The sequence below is a fragment of the Pocillopora verrucosa genome, chromosome 5, assembly GCF_036669915.1.
Source record: "Pocillopora verrucosa isolate sample1 chromosome 5, ASM3666991v2, whole genome shotgun sequence".
NCBI classification, from domain to species: domain Eukaryota; kingdom Metazoa; phylum Cnidaria; class Anthozoa; order Scleractinia; family Pocilloporidae; genus Pocillopora; species Pocillopora verrucosa.
Window position 1 is genome coordinate 21,997,860 of NC_089316.1, and position 16,487 is coordinate 22,014,346.

At 39.2% G+C, this 16,487-nt stretch overlaps 1 protein-coding gene across 1 annotated transcript; it reads right to left on the bottom strand.

Annotated features, from left to right (window-relative positions):
* Nucleotides 1-3,631: 3,631 nt before the first annotated feature.
* Nucleotides 3,632-14,832, bottom strand: LOC131797877 (tetratricopeptide repeat protein 28-like). Its single transcript, XM_066167686.1, has 8 exons — nt 14,785-14,832; nt 13,731-13,798; nt 11,911-11,976; nt 9,202-9,270; nt 8,900-8,965; nt 8,232-8,543; nt 4,150-5,705; nt 3,632-3,854 (listed from the first exon to the last, which is right to left on the bottom strand). The coding sequence occupies exons 4-8, from the start codon at nt 9,266-9,268 to the stop codon at nt 3,843-3,845; spliced, it is 2,013 nt and encodes a 670-aa protein (XP_066023783.1). The 5' UTR covers nt 9,269-9,270; nt 11,911-11,976; nt 13,731-13,798; nt 14,785-14,832; the 3' UTR covers nt 3,632-3,842.
* Between the last annotated feature and the right edge of the window lie 1,655 nt (nt 14,833-16,487).

Sequence of the window (16,487 nt, forward strand, 5' to 3'; positions counted from 1 at the left end):
GTATGTATGTTGGCATTGTAATACTGGGTGCTCTTCACGGGCTGTTACTCCTTCCTGTTTTGCTAAGTTACGTTGGCCCAGCTCCCCGAAAAATTCCTCCCACAGCGACTTCGTCAGATCACACGGCCGTTTCTGAGCGCACGCCTTTAATAAAGGCGTAACTGAGTATCAATGTAAAATAAATTTTAGCCGTAACTTTAACCTTTTTCCGCTTAGGTATTCAAATTTCGCGTGCATCTCGGCGTTGTTTTGATCGGCGCGTAGCATGGTCTCTTGTTTCTTCCTGTACTTCTGAGTTATGTGGGCCCGATGTCTTCAAAGGCAGTGGCGGTGTTGGAATACGAGTCATCGTTAAGGCAACGATGATGAAAGGAAACTTGCTCTATTCTGAACCAGTGGAATCCAGTGACCTTGGACTGTTAAACTGAAATTGTCATTGCACATGATATTTTGTCTTTTTATGTTATTTAAAGCCTATTATAATAACGCAAAATCAATTTAAGAATAAGAAAAAAGAATGGCAAATTAACACTGATCTTAAAGCGAAGAAGCTTTTGAAAGCTGTGTTTTGTGAGTGGTGTTTGTTGCATTTGAGGAGAAAAATAAAGTTCCTAGCCTTCTACTTCTGTTGTTTTTGTTCCCATGGAACAGAACATGCTAGCTTATGAACAGTCGAACGAAAGGAATGAAACAAATCTTTTTATAACATAGCTAGTAAATTTGCGTAATCAAATTCAATTGCGCGAGCGTGCTTCATATTCCTATTGTGCACGTTCATGACGTCAGCAAACAAATCCCTCGAGAAGAAGATTTTCCATCGGGTTGATAATGTTATAAAAAAATTGTTTCATTCGTCAACTGTGCGTTCATCGAGATATGAAGCACTTGGGAAGTTTGGAGAGCACTCAAGAAGCTAGAGTTGCTCTCGGCTACGCCTCGAGCAACTCTTACGCATCTTTCGTGCTCTCCAAACTTCCCGCGTGCTTCATATCTCGATGAACGCACGCTGACGTATGAACCAATTGTTAATGGCGCCGCTCACGTTGTTGTTTTATTTTTTCTGTTTTTATTTTGTTGTCCTTTTTTTTTTCTCTCCATTGGATTTATTGGTAAAAATAATGTCGTTGATTCCCAGGTTTTTTTTTAGGACCTTAACCCTTAAACTCCCAAGATCTCATTATTAATTCTCTTTACTATCTTTCATACATTTCTCATAATGTCAATTTGGAGAATTTGGTACCAGATCAACTAATAATCCCTTAATTAATATTTTAGTTTATTCTCATGCTCAATATCTTGCTTGTTATTGTATTGATATTGTAAGGAGAATTTCTCTCTTGGTCGCTCATGGGAGGTAAAGGGTTAATAATCTTGCTTTGAGAAGCTTTTCTCCTGCTGTTCGTTTGTTGCATCGCAAAGAGCTTGGAGGATGGGAGAGTGGGTGAAAGAGATCAAGTTGGTCAGCGGTGATAAACTACGTATTCAAACCAGCACTACAGTCGACGGGTATGCGCGAGAGGATAAGTTCTTGTCGACCGTGCGCCAATTTCCCGCGCGTTGAGAATTCGCTTCTCCTCCAGCTAAGAAAAGACACTATTCAATAGACTAATGAGTGACATCTCGCATCCTGTTTAAGAGTCAATTTCCGATAAACACAGCGTGTTGGCTGGATACACGTAAACACATGCTGCAGTACTTTTTCGATGTACCTAATATACTGTTAGCGCACAGCCATCGCACGCAAAAAACTTTCACCTCAAATACATGACACGTCGTATCATCGAAATTTCGAGGAAAAATGTCTTGCGCACAGGCATTTTTTCTTATTAAAACGTGTCCGCAAATTTGCAAGGCTCCAGCCGCATGCAAACATTTGAAGCTGAAGCGATGATTGTGAGCAAAACCATACGATACTTAAGTAGACTTTAAGAACTAAACAGATTATATTTCATAAAACAACCTTTTTGTTTGTAACCTCTTCGCACTCAATTTTTCATCAAAAATATAAGTGGTTAAATGACATCGATATAAGCTATTCTACGGTGGGTAGATCAAGTCAAATTTTTTGATACGCCGAAAATGTCTGAGAAAACGGGGAAGAAAACTTAGTCTAGCCATAAACTAGGGAAATTATTACTTTTGGCTCCAATATCTTTAAAATTAAAGTTTCCTGACTTTTCGGGTCTGGTTAACTGCCTTTTAAAAGCAAAGGACTCGCACTTCGCACTGCCTCGCGCGCTTGCCTCTGGTCGACTGCAAAACGCAACTGAGATACGCCTGTTCTGCAGGTAGATTTAAAATCGCTTAAAATCCAAGCGACAGCGCTGTCCTTACACATGTCTCTTCCAGGTTCATCCTTGGTTCACTTATTTTTCTACGTCGTGTTTTGTCGGTTTTTTTTCTTTTTACCCTTTAAAGCGCCACCTTCTAAAAACTGTTTAGATTCCAAATCTTGCATGTCACCTCATTATAAGTCGGTCCATGAGTTTAACGAAAAGTTCAGTCTTCTGTCACAGATAGCCTTGGGTTCAGGCATAACTTCCATGAGTGACCAAGACAGAATTTCTCCTCACAATATCAAGACAATATCAAGAAGACAAGTGAGGAGAATAAAGAAAAGTTTTAATTAGGGATTATAGGTTGATCCAAACCCGAATTGTCCTAACTAACACCAAAGGAATTGACTGGGAGACAGAAAGGAGAATTACTTATAAGATCTTGGAAGTGAAAAGGTTAACGAATAACACGTAAGCGCGCGCTATTCAAAGTGATCGTCGCCAGAAATTCTCTTAATTTTGTCATTGACTTACTCCTCCCTTCCAACAAAATGTCAAATGACTTGCCTCATTTTTGACATTCAAATGCTTCTTTATTGAACTTACGAAATAGGTAAACAACTAATTAGGAGTGACTAAGTACATCACTAGGCTTCAGCTTTCTCGCACAGTTTGAACTTCTATCGATGCCTTGTATAATGCACAATTGTGAAATCGGCCAATAGATGGAAACATAACCCTTTTTAAATCCTCGTTTCGCTGTTGTGCTATTAATTTTAACAGTATATCTAAAATGCATCGTGATGCTTGAACAATGAGCATAACTTATCGCATTCAAACGTAAAGGAAAACTTAGTCTAGATATTGGTGAGAGAAAGATTAAATCCGGGCCATAAAGGTAAAAATCTGTTATTTAAGTCCTGAAAAACAATGTTTCCGATACAAAAAAAAGAGCTTTGATAAGCAATGCCTAAGTAAAAATCCTCAAAAAAGTTTATGACAGAAAACTAACTAACATACTCGAGCAATCAGACAACCTATTATTCTCAAAGGTCTATGGATATGGTTGTAATAGCTTTATATCAGTCATCTGGCAAAAACCGATCGAGAGAAAATCTGTAAAAAAAATCCTCTGGAAATCACCTTAAAGAGTCTCAACTTTGACGTTAATGTGACGCCCACATTAACGTCCATGTTAGATTAAAAATATAACTTTCTATATTGCTGGTCATGATAATTTCAAGACATCTCATTAAAAGAAAAATTACACGAAAATCAGTTTGAGTAAGATATTAAGGATCAAAACATTTGAAAGTTCTTTTCCTTTAGAGTATCCAAAATCCTTCAAGCTCGTAAGAACAGTTCAGACGGGTGACAAGTCAAGTTTTGAAACAATAGAGATCGTTAAGGACTCTCGTTGATTTTGTCTTTGGCCATCTGTCGACTCTCCCTGCTTTAAAAAGAAGACTCTTGACAAAGTTTTCATCAGTAGCTTACTGCTTTCTGATCCAAATATCATCGTTAACTTCCTCGGGTTTGGTCCTTGTTCTGATATAGTTGCAATGCTCACTGCCTCAGCTGAAAAGTAAGAGTAAAAATTTAGGAAGGATCGTTGAGTTGCCATCGAGTGTTTTCCTTGGCTATGCAAAATTAAACAATACACCGGAAAACTGGATAGTTATAGAGAAAATCTTATCTTTTTTTCATTCTTATCATGGTTATCATCGTAAATGTTGCAGCGACTGCATTTCATCTCAATTTGCTCGAGCAACCAAAAATTCCTAACTCCATTGAAAGAAAAACAACATACAACAACTATAATTTTGATTTATGTCACTTGGTATTGAAAAAATGTTATAAACAGAGTAATTACATGGTTCAGAGTCTGAATTTCCTTGAAATCCAGGTTGACGTCATCACCAATGAGAACAAATGGTGCCCAGTACTTCACCTCCTCGTACTTTTCGATTTCTCTCATACACTTCATGGCCTGCTGGAGAGCTTCGCTTGCCTTCTTGCCCTTAGCAAGTGCATCGTAGAAGAAACTCATGAACTCCAGGGTTCCCTCGTCATCAATTGCCCATAAGGTTGCCACAACAGATCTGGCACCGGCACCCAAAAATGCTCGTGCGATGCCGACCACACCCTCGGCCATGACCTCCCCACGAGCACTGTGAGGACAACTCAGTACAACCAGTCGAGCCCGCAGCCCAGCTTCTAGGACATCTTCCATCGTCAGTAGATAGTCTTTTTCTTCTGGCTGAGAGTTCTTCCTTGTAGTGTTTGGTGCCAAGATGACTTCCCCAGTTTCCATTTTACCGTGCGCTGCAATGTGCACTAACGCCACTGATGACATTCGTTTTAACACCTCATCTTTTGTAGCCTTTTCTCCAATGAGAGGGGAATGATTGAGGATGCGTCCAATCATCTCCACTTCTTTTCTTGCTCCCGGAAGTTGCACTAAACGTCTTCCCTGGTAGATGATATCTCTGAAACATGGGTCGCCAACCAGCAATGCACCACTCTTCGCGTGGAAGTCAGCTGGGCAATCATGTATTTGTTGTAAGGTCGTCAAGGACGGAAGCACACGAATTGTGAAAGAATCATTTAGACACGATGACCTCGAGTCCTCCAATGCGGCATAAGGTACAAGGCAAAATGGCCCCTCTGGAACGACAGTTAGCTCGTTGCCTTCGATAAGATCAGCGATAGGACTAACGATGATGTCACGAAGCTTCTGCAGAGCACTTGATTGTGAGTACCTCACATCATCTGGGATCATATCTTTGGCCACTTGATCCTCTTTTGGCGAATCAGCTGAAGGATTTCCGCGTGTGACAGCATCTCCCCTAAAATTTTCTATAAGGGCAGTTTTGTTCAGTAGCTGGATGAAAGATTCCAATTCTTCCTCACACTTATAATTGTTCACGTGAATCTTTCTCATTTGGATATTATCTTCACTGAGGCAAACCCAGAAGTAAACGCACGGTCCACTGATAGCTATGAAAACTGTGCTTGATGGAACAGAACTCAGGGAAAGGTACGAACCGCTCCTCCTGGAAGTATCTTCAGGCTGATATCTTGCGTCCATGAGATCTCTCAGAGCTTGAGCACGTCCTTTTTCTGCGGCAAGAAGAGCGTTCACAACTTTACCTTGAATGAGGCTTATACGCCACAAACCTTTGTATGCACTTTGGTGCTGATTACGATAGCAAATCTTCCACGCATCTTGAAATTGAAGACCGGCCCTGATATCATCATACACCTCTACACTCGAGTAATAGTAGGTAAAGGCCCTCATGGGATCTCCTTGGCACTCGAAACTTATACCGAGGGAACCGAGTGAGCATGCCTCTCCAGCCTTGTCTCCTACTTCTTTGGATATTTCTAGGTGACGTTGGTACGACTCAATTGCCCTTTTAAACTCTCCTTGACCGAGAAGAATTCTGCCGAGATGGCAATAACTGATTCCCTCTCCAGCCTTGTCTCCCACTTCTTTCACAATTTCTAGATGACGTTGCTGATACTCGATTGCTGTTTTAAACTTCCCTAGACCTTGATAAGCGATGCCGAGATTGCCATAGCTGATTCCCTCTCCGGCCTTGTCTCCCACATCTTTAGCAATTTCTAGATGACGTTCCTGGTACTCGATTGCTATTTTGAACTGTCCTAGACCTTGATAAGCGTTGCCGAGATTGCCATAGCTTCTTCCCACTCCGGCCTTGTCTCCCACTTCTTTTGCAATTTCTAGATAACGGTTGTGATACTCGATTGCTGTTTTGAACTCTCCTAGACATTGATAAGCGTTGCCAAGATTGCCATAACTGATTCCCTCTCCAGCATTGTCTCCCACATCTTTAGCAATTTCCAGATGACGTTGATGGTACTCGATTGCTGTTTCGAACTGTCCTAGACCTTGATAAGCATTGCCGAGATTGCCATAACTTTGTCCCTCTCCAGCCTTGTCTCCTACTTCTTTAGCAATTTCTAGATGACGTTCCTGGTACTCGATTGCCGTTTTGAACTGTCCTAGACCTTGATAAGCGTTGCCGAGATTGCCATAGCTTTTTCCCTCTCCGACCTTGTCTCCCACCTCTTTAGCAATTTCTAGATAACGGTTGTGGTACTCGATTGCTGTTTCAAACTCTCCTAGACCATGATAAGCATTGCCAAGATTGCCATAACTGATTCCCTGTCCGGCCTTGTCTTCCAGTTCTTTAGCAATCTCTAAATGACGTTGCTGGTACTCGATTGCTGTTTTGAACTGTCCTAGACCTTGATAGGCGTTGCCGAGATTGCCATAACTTCGTCCCTCTCCAGCCTTGTCTCTCTCTTTCTTAGCAATTTCTAGAGAATGCTGATGGCACTTGATGGCTGTTTTGAACAGTCCCAGACCTTGATAAGCGTTGCCAAGACTGCCATAACTGATTCCCTCTCCAGCCTTGTCTCTCTCTTTCTTAGCAATTTCTAGAGAATGCTGATGGCACTTCATGGCTGTTTTGAACAGTCCTAGTCCTTGATAAGCGTTGCCGAGATTGCCATAACTTTTTCCCTCTCCGACTTTGTCTCCCACCTCTTCAGCAATTTCTAGATAACGGTTGTGGTACTCGATTGCTGTTTTGAACTCTCCTAGACCATGATAAGCGTTGCCAAGATTGCCATAACTGATTCCCTGTCCGGCCTTGTCTTCCAGTTCTTTGGCAATCTCTAAATGACGTTGCTGGATCTCGATTGCCGTTTTGAACTGTCCTAGACCATGATAGGCGTTGCCGAGATTGCCATAACTTCGTCTCTCTCCAGACTTGTCTCCCTCTTTTTTAGCAATTTCCAGAGAATGCTGATGGCACTTGATGGCTGTTTTGAACAGTCCCAGATCTTGATAAGCGTTGCCGAGACTGCCATAACTGATTCCCTCTCCGGCGTTGTCTCCCATTTCTTTAGCAATTTCAAGATGACGTTGATGGTACTCGATTGCTGTTTCAAATTGTCCTAGACCTTGATAAGCGTTGCCGAGATTGCCATAAATTTGTCCCTCTTCAGCCTTGTCTCCCACTTTTTTCGCAATTTCTAGATGACGGTTGTGGTACTCGATTGCTGTTTGGAACTTTCCTAGACCTTGATAAGCATTGCCGAGATTGCTAGAACTTTGTCCCTCTCCAGCCTTGTCTCCCACTTCTTTCGCAATTTCAAGATGACGGTTGTGGTACTCGATTGCTGTTTCGAACTGTCCTAGACCTCGATAAGCATTGCCGAGATTGCCATAACTTTGTCCCTCTCCAGCCTTGTCTCCCACCTCTTTAGCAATTTCTAGATAATGTTTCTGGTACTTGATTGCTGTTTTGAACTGTCCTAGACCATGATAGGCGTTGCCGAGATTGCCATAACTTCGTCCCTCTCCAGCCTTGTCTCTCTCTTTCTTAGAAATTTCCAGAGAATGCTGATGGTACTCGATTGCTGTTTTGAGCTGTCTTAGACCTTGATGGGCGTTGCCGAGATTGCCATAACTTTGTCCCTCTCCGGCCCTATCTCCCACTTCTTTAGCAATCTCTAGATGACGTTGCTGGTACTCGATTGCTGTTTTGAACTGTCCTAGACCATGATAGGCGTTGCCGAGATTACCATAACTTCGTCCCTCTCCGGCCTTGTCTCCAACTTCTTTAGCAATTCCTAGATAACGGTTGTGGTACTCGATTGCTATTTGGAACTGTCCTAGACCATGATAGGCGTTGCCAAGACTGCCATAACTTCGTCCCTCTCCAGCCTTGTCTCCTTGTTTCTTAGTAATTTCCAGAGAATGTTGATGGTACTTGATTGCTGTTCTGAACTGCCGTAGACCTTGATAAGCCTTGCCGAGATTGCCATAACTTTGTCCCTCTCCGGCCTTGTCCCCCACTTCTTTTGCAATTCTTAAACAACGGTTGTGGTACTCGATTGCTGTTTTGAACTGTCCCAGACCTTGAAAAGCGTTGCCGAGATTGCCATAACTTCTTCCCTCCCTGGCTTTGTCTCCCACTTCTTTAGCAAATTCAAGACGACGTTTGTGGTACTCGATTGCTGTTTTTAATTTTCCTAGACTTTGATAAGCGTTGCCAAGATTACCATAAGTGATTCCTGCTCCGGTCTTGTCTCCCACTTCTTTAGCAATTTCTAGATGACGTTGGTGGTACTCGATTGCTGCTTTGAGTTGTCCAAGACCATGATAAGCGTTGCCGAGATTGCCATAACGTCTTCCTTCTCCGGCCTGGTTTCTCAGTTCTTTAGCAATTTCTAGATAACGAAGCAGACCTTTACTATTCTTATCAATCTCAAAACTTGTCAAGAATATAGGAAACATGATTAAATGTACAAAAATGGAACGAAAATGTGTGTTTCAACAATGATTAGAATATTAGGCAGAACAATTAAATTCGGTAAAAAGTTTTGGTTTTCACGTCCCTTGCAATTAACATTTTTGTGGTGACCAAATCACCTTGGTTTATGTTCGACCATGAGTGCTCTACTTGCAAAGATAAACTTATTGACTCTCAGCAAGTTATTCCCAGAGCGGTAGAAATTTTTTATATAACTATTTCAAAAACTACACTGGGTCGCCTTAAAAAAATTATTTCCCCTTTTTGTCTCACCTCTTGAAGGGTCATCGTATATCTCCAGTTTTGAATCACTTGACGTAAATTGGCTTTTCTCTGTCGCTGAAATTACCAAGCGGAAAATATATCGATCTTTTCAGTGATCACAACTATGAGCAATTCCAACATGCACAGTATCCTCGTCACCCAGAATACCAACCTATTTAATAGATTCCGTAATACCTTTAAGTGTAACTGTTTCAAAGATAAGTGCACATGATTAAAGATATACTTAACTATTCGACCAAAAGGCCTAACAACCACTTCAAAACTATCATATAACGGTCTTCTTCTCTCACCTGTGACTGGAGGCTCATTGTTCAAGTCCAGTTCTTCCCCCGTTGTTAGGAGATTACTTTCTGCCATAGCTGGAGATAAATGGAGTCGATTTTAATGCGCTATAAATCATGGTTACAAATCAAAGAAGGAGACTGAAATGAAGGTAATCTAAAGAGAACGTCGAGAAAAAATAAAAGTCCCAAAGTTTCCTCTGTCACACTATCGTGATGGCGTGACAGCTCGAGTCACGTTCCGCTGTTTTGACTTAATTGGACGTAGAAGGAAAGCCTTTCGACCAATATTTCAACCGATAAACTCAAACTGGTGATGATTAAAGACACCTAAGACTCCTTACAGTTAGTATATTTTACTTAAACATAATGCATGGATAACCTTTTTTTTTTATTTTATTATCATCATTAAAGTTTTTTTTTTTTGCGAACCACTAGGCTCTTTTAACCTAAAAGTTCGTTTTAAGTATAAAGTTGGCATTAACTGTCAAGGGTCCAAGTACTCACTACTGAATCATTAAGGCAAACACAAGCGAGGTTTTGCGTAACCGTCACGAATTCTTTCAACACCCTTCCCCCCCGGCCTATTACGTAAAGAACTGCTTTCATATACCGTCACTCAGACACACCTATCCACCAAAGGTTTCAGTTACTTCATAAAGCGCATGTGTAACAATTTCCACAAAGCTACAGAAGATTTCATAAATTTTCTTTTGAAGGCGCTTATAAAATATGAAAAACTGAAAGTGGCTGGCCCATAAACAATTATGTCGGAGAAAGTAAATAATAAATAGTCTGTTCCTGTACGATTTTGAAGGGGATATTCGGGAAATATCTACTAAAACCGATTTCTGACCGAAAATCGGCTAGAAATAACACGACTAACCACCAAGAGGATACGTAACTTTAATTACTCAAGACCAAAAAAATTTACTTCCAGTCAAGGTCTATGTTTTTATTGTGCCAATTTTCGAAGAGGAAGTCGAATGATGCTCCCAAGCTTTCAAGAATCCAAAATAATTAACCGTGACGTTGGCGAGGTTTCGTTTTCGTACATGTTCAATAATTCGTATGAGTAACCACCTTGTGGATATGTAGTTTGAATAGTCGAAGACAAATATTTAGTTCCCTATGAATGTCTACAAGTTTTGCGGAGGAGGTCGAATAATGTTCGCAGGACTTCTAAGAACTAAAATAATTAATAGCGACGTCGGCGAGGTTCCGCTTTCATACGTAATAAAGAATTGGTTGTCATGGTGGTTCTATCCTTAAAATTTCACTTTTTTTAGCTTTTTATCACGATACTCCAAATTTCTCGACCCAAGAGTGCGAAATGTGTTGTTTTTTAATTCCCGCTAACATCCCACAAAAAAAAAACAAAACAAAACAAAACGATTGAAGCCGATTAAATATATCCCGTACACCGACATAGACCATTTATTTTTGTCACACGAGTGAAGAGTCGGATTTTTCCGGCGGTTTGGCTACACCGGAGTCAAAGATACGTCTTTGGTCAAAACAAAGAACAGTTCGAGGAGCATCTTGTGTTGCATGTAATACTTTTTTTTTCCCATGTAACAATTTCTTATTCTCAAGGTCCTTAAGAATGCAGAGAAGAAACTTGGCCATCTCTATCTCATGCTTAGTCAGTAATGCACATATCTATTGGGGTTTTACATACCCGCGCGAGGATACGAAATTTACCATCGAGTGTTGATGATATCGCTCACTCTTTCGATGAAATATTAAAACTCAAGAAGATCATAGATAAATTTTTTCCCAAGCAGTGAATATGTATCATCCTATTTATGATATATATAGATATCGAGATTAAACTTGAAACATATATAATTTTGAAACACATTTTAAAAGCACCGAACAGCGCGGGAGAGATCTACCGCACTGAAACTCACCTCGCCGAAAAGCTACCTCTAATTCGGACATTAAAATTTGACAAAATCTTGTTACAAGAAATACTTCTCTTTATTTAAAGTTGAATTCAATCTTAGAAACGTTCGTAGATAAAAGCAGTTTCGGAAAGTATTACCGTAATGTTTATAAATCCGATTATCATGACGTTGATATCTTAACATGTGAAGACGTACATGTAAATGACACGTGCAGTATAGATGTAATTTTTTTGTTCCATGCGAATCTATAATACTATCACAGTTACAATAAATAGCGAATTTTGCGACATAAAAATTGCTGCCGCGATCTAAAGATCTTTTTCATGGAAATGCATTGCATTTTTGTTTGTTTGCTTTGTTTTGTTTTATTTTACTTCGTTTCGTTTTCGAGAAATATTGGCTGGTTTCGACATTGACAAGAGCTATAAGTACAACAGGTCATCCAGCTCTGTCACGCTCTCATCACGTGCGATCACACACTGTTAACTTTTTAACTCCCAAGATCATACTCGTGATTGACAAATCTGACTCTCGCATCGCAGTCGTCCGATTTTGTGAGATTACAGACCGAATAGGACTCCACTCAATCCTATTACCATTATTAATCATATGAGAGAAATCAATGGAATTTTTTAACGTGATGTAAGTGAAATATTTCATATCTGACAGCAGTAAATCAAGAAAACTCGATTGAAATTAAACCTAATTGTTTCCAGGCGCAAGGAACATTAGATTACGCGCTTTCATTTTGAAAAACATGAGCTCTAAACAGCTGTCATAAACTGGAATTTAAAAAATTGAATCGTACCTGTTAAACTGTCTTCCTCTGAAGCTCCCTATTCTCCAAACGATGCTTTTTGTTATTTCTAAATCCCTGAAAATACCAAGAACAATGTTTTGTTTTACAACAATATCGATGAAAACATGAAATATTCTATATTCACTCGTTTAAAACATTTACTAGTCTCTTTCCATGCCCAGTGTCGTGAGTAAAAGTTCCTTTTCCATTTCAGGAAAGTTGTTTGTTTGTTTTTATTTTTTATTACTATTTGTTTAAATGTTTCTGCGTGACGACTATTTCATTCCGTGATTAAAATTCAGCTATTTCCCTCTCAGTGGAAAACACTCGCAATTCCTTTTTCTCCTCAGAGCAGGACACTCTCTGCCATTACTTTCAGAGTACACCACACAAAAAGAATGACTGAACGGAAACGATTAGAGACAAAAGAGAATACGAAATATTCAGTACTAGAAATAACGACCACAACTTTATTCCGTTTAACAACTTCAGACAACTCACAGTACTCCTCTGTAATTTAATCATTCATACAACGTGCCACAGCTGAGAGTTCTTTGGCCAAACTGAGAGTCCTTTTACAGCCAGTTAAAAAGAACATCGTAAAAATATCGATCGATCACCTTAGAAACATGAAATATTCTATATTCACTCGTTTAAAACATTTACTAGTCTCTTTCCATGCCCAGTGTCGTGAGTAAAAGTTCCTTTTCCATTTCAGGAAAGTTGTTTGTTTGTTTTTATTTTTTATTACTATTTGTTTAAATGTTTCTGCGTGACGACTATTTCATTCCGTGATTAAAATTCAGCTATTTCCCTCTCAGTGGAAAACACTCGCAATTCCTTTTTCTCCTCAGAGCAGGACACTCTCTGCCATTACTGGATCAAAAAGAATGATTTCAAACCGTGAGTTACATATCGTACCAATATCATTTTTCTTCGAGTGATCACCTCGAATCTTACTGGTTTGCCGAGCTCAGTCGCGAGATATCGAGGTCATAACGGGAAGGGTAGCTCCATATTTACAAGAAACCATGAATTATTTTGTTTATTAGACAAACACTATAGTCCTTTACTTGCAAAAAAAGTGGACTATACTAAAAAATGAGAATTTGATATTCCTTCATCCCCCTGACAAAGTGGCGCGAAAGACAAGTGACGTGTAAGCAGCTGATTGGCGATATAAATCACTGCAGTTTATATGACAAATGTTTTTTTTATCAACTATCCTTGAAAAAAGCGTTACGATTTTCTCCAATTTTCATTTTCCGCTTTTGCCGTGACAACTTCGTAAAGTTACTAAAAATAAGAACTGTGAACCTATTCCTTCTTCCCGCCAATTCTGCACTTAGGATGTTTGCAGTCAAATGTGAAAAAAATCTCTAGTCAAATATGATGGTGCTATATAGATCTCATCCCAATACGATTATTTTTCAAACAATAAAATGTGTTCCTTCCTTCCAAGAAACAGATCCTGATTTGCATTTGATTTCACAGGCAGTTGAGTCCCAACAAGATTAAAAGGACACCCGTCTTCCTGATGTATCATTCATTAACTGCCTCTCACATGTAGAAAATATTTTGCTTACATCAAGATACTTCCTGTTATGAGATACATTTTTCTGTTCTGAACGATTATAATTTTTTTTGGCTGAATATTGCATTGAAATCTACTTTATGAGAACAAGTGGCATATCATTGTTCATAAGCGGAGGCAGATATAAATTTAAAGAAATGCCATAAATAATACAGTAGTCTTGAATATTTTTTTCACAATTTTCCCCTTCTTTCGATTACAATATGCTATTCATTATTTCATTAGCTTTCCTTACCTTAAGAATGCCGCATTAAATTCCAAGAAAGCTCTTTTCCAGGACGGATACTCGACTTCTCGTCGTAACTAACGAAGAAGAGAGTCAAATCGTTTCGGGTTTTGATTACATTAAACTCAGAATACCATATGTACTCTTCCTAGAGAAATATCCGCTGAAGTTATACAAGTATTCTCTACCTGGAAATTCCATGCATCTCTGTGCATAGAAAACCTCAGTGCATATTACAGAAATTTTATGAATTAAATGTTTTTAATCAGTTTTCCGTAGGTTGGAACCGTGGAAGAGAAATGTGAGTCTCTAGCTCTCTTTCTCTAAGCCCAGCATTTTCTGACGCGTTCGAATTCATTAACTGAGGCTATTAACTGAGTCTATTTACTGAGGTGCATGTGTGACAAACGGCACACATGGTATTGGAATCAGTAATATCAATAGAATATCAGTTGATAAACTCGTGGTAATTTTTAGTTTCATAGATTCTTCATGGGTATGTAAATAAACTACCTTAAGACCTCTTCATGATGATAATCTATATGTCAGCATTGAGAAATAATTTTGTAGTTTAAACTGATTAATTTTTTTTCTCGGTCGTCGGAGAAAGAACGATTTTGATTATTTTCACGAGTGTGTAAAAGAGAAAAAATCTAGCCTGTTCGGAGGAATTTATGTCTAGACCTACAGATTTAGATTTTTGAATATTTTTCATGCGACAATGGAGCTCAAAGTTCACTTTCTTTATCTATTTTCAAACATGACACTTAACTACATTTCAGATCTTAGCAGAGTGCGTATATAAACAGAGCGTACGTCCTGGCTCATTAACGAGAGCTGTAAGGCTCTGAGGTCAAACTTTCAGATCGTAAAATCCGAAGGTCAAAGATTTGAATTCTCGAGTGAATTCATTCTCTCTCCCACGTTCGTGATGAGTAAATAAGATCGATATTTCTTTCATTCTTTAGACTCATGTTTCAAATTATTTCTATTTGTATCTTTAGTCAATACCCGTTTATCTAATTAATTGCATTAGGTCGCTATTAACTTATTCTGTGCTCACCTTAACTCCTGTGAAAATGTGACTTGCCCCACACGTGTGTAACAAAACGGTGCACTTGGTAACACCAGCAGTATTAAAGAAGCTGAATATGAGCTCATCGCACTCGAAACAGAAAATCATTTGTTTATTTCGTGATACACGATTTGATTTTGGAGCTATGCTATTTCACTATTAGAACGCCAAGTTGGGACTGGGCGTCACATAACATTTCTTAGTTTTTCATTTTCATTAATCCAGAGTATCGCACAATGATCTAAACTTCCAAATTTTTTTCCGCTGGTGTGGTGTGTCGTTAAACTGCCGCCTCTTTGGGTTGTATGTCGCCTAACTGCCTTGTGGGAGGTCGAGGGTTCAAGCCTAAGACTGGATGTGGGAAGATATTGTGCGAATTTCAGAGTACACCACACAAAAAGAATGACTGAACGGAAACGATTAGAGACAAAAGAGAATACGAAATATTCAGTACTAGAAATAACGACCACAACTTTATTCCGTTTAACAACTTCAGACAACTCACAGTACTCCTCTGTAATTTAATCATTCATACAACGTGCCACAGCTGAGAGTTCTTTGGCCAAACTGAGAGTCCTTTTACAGCCAGTTAAAAAGAACATCGTAAAAATATCGATCGATCACCTTAGAACTTCGATCAGGAGTACAAGTGGGAAGGGGGTTTAACCCAATAACTCCCAAGATCTCATTAGTAATTCTCCCTACGGTCTGCCATAAAATACTCATGATTTCAATTTGGAGAATTTGGTAATGGATCAACTTGTAGTCCCCTAATTTAGTTTTCTCCTTTATTCTCCCAACTTGTCTGCTTGATTCGGTGTTGATATTGTAAGGAGAAGTTCTGTTTTGGTCACTCATAGGAGTTAAAGGGTTAATCGGACAAGGGAGGAGAGGGTTCACCGTTTTTGGCGAGGAACAAAAAAAAATAAAGAATTGTAATACGGCAGTAATAACCAGGTGCATTTTCACGCCGTTATAAACTGCTACCTATATATGACACTATAGGTAGATGTGAACCTCTCATACAAGACTACAACAGAGTTGAAAGTTTTGGAATAGAAGATTGAGGCGAGTTAGGTTAATAACCCTTCGAATTGTTACTTCAGCTGGCAGTTCTGATTTTATTACTGGGTGAATTGATTTGAAAAAAATTATTTAGATCAGATCGCTGTAGCGGATCCATGGTTTGCATCTTCCAGAGAAACAGAACATTTTTTTTGGCTTCTCTGGCACACCGCAATATTTGACGAGAGAGAGATTTTGAAAGAGCGTGACAGCAAGGAACCAGCGCTGGTTGATCGCCTGGTGTGAAATGCGTGGTAACCGGAATGCACGGGCCCGAGGACGACTTTTAACAAAACAAGAAAAAATCAATAATTTAAGTAAAAACTAAACAAAACAAAGCCAAAACGACGATGAGATTGCGGTGGACATGAAATACTCGGTCAAGCCAACTAAAAAACCCCTCTGTGATTCAACTATCAATACAATATCAACCAGATAAGAGATGAGAATAAAGAAAAATATCAATTTGGGGATAATTAGTTGATCCAATACTAAATTATCTGAACCAACATCATAAGAATGGTATTGTTGGCAGCAAGGAGAACTAAAAATTTGATCTGGGAGATTATCTGCCCAATTATATCTCTTTTGTCATATTTTCCTAGTCAGCTCTTCATTTTGGACAT

Coding starts and splice junctions, on each gene's coding strand:
- LOC131797877 (XM_066167686.1), bottom strand. CDS start 9,268: ATGGCAGAAAGTAATCTCCTAACAACGGGGGAAGAACTGGACTTGAAC. Junction 8,966..9,201: donor CAATGAGCCTCCAGTCACAG/GTGAGAGAAGAA, acceptor TGGTAATTTCAG/CGACAGAGAAAAGCCAATTT. Junction 8,544..8,899: donor ATACGATGACCCTTCAAGAG/GTGAGACAAAAA, acceptor TTCGTTATCTAG/AAATTGCTAAAGAACTGAGA.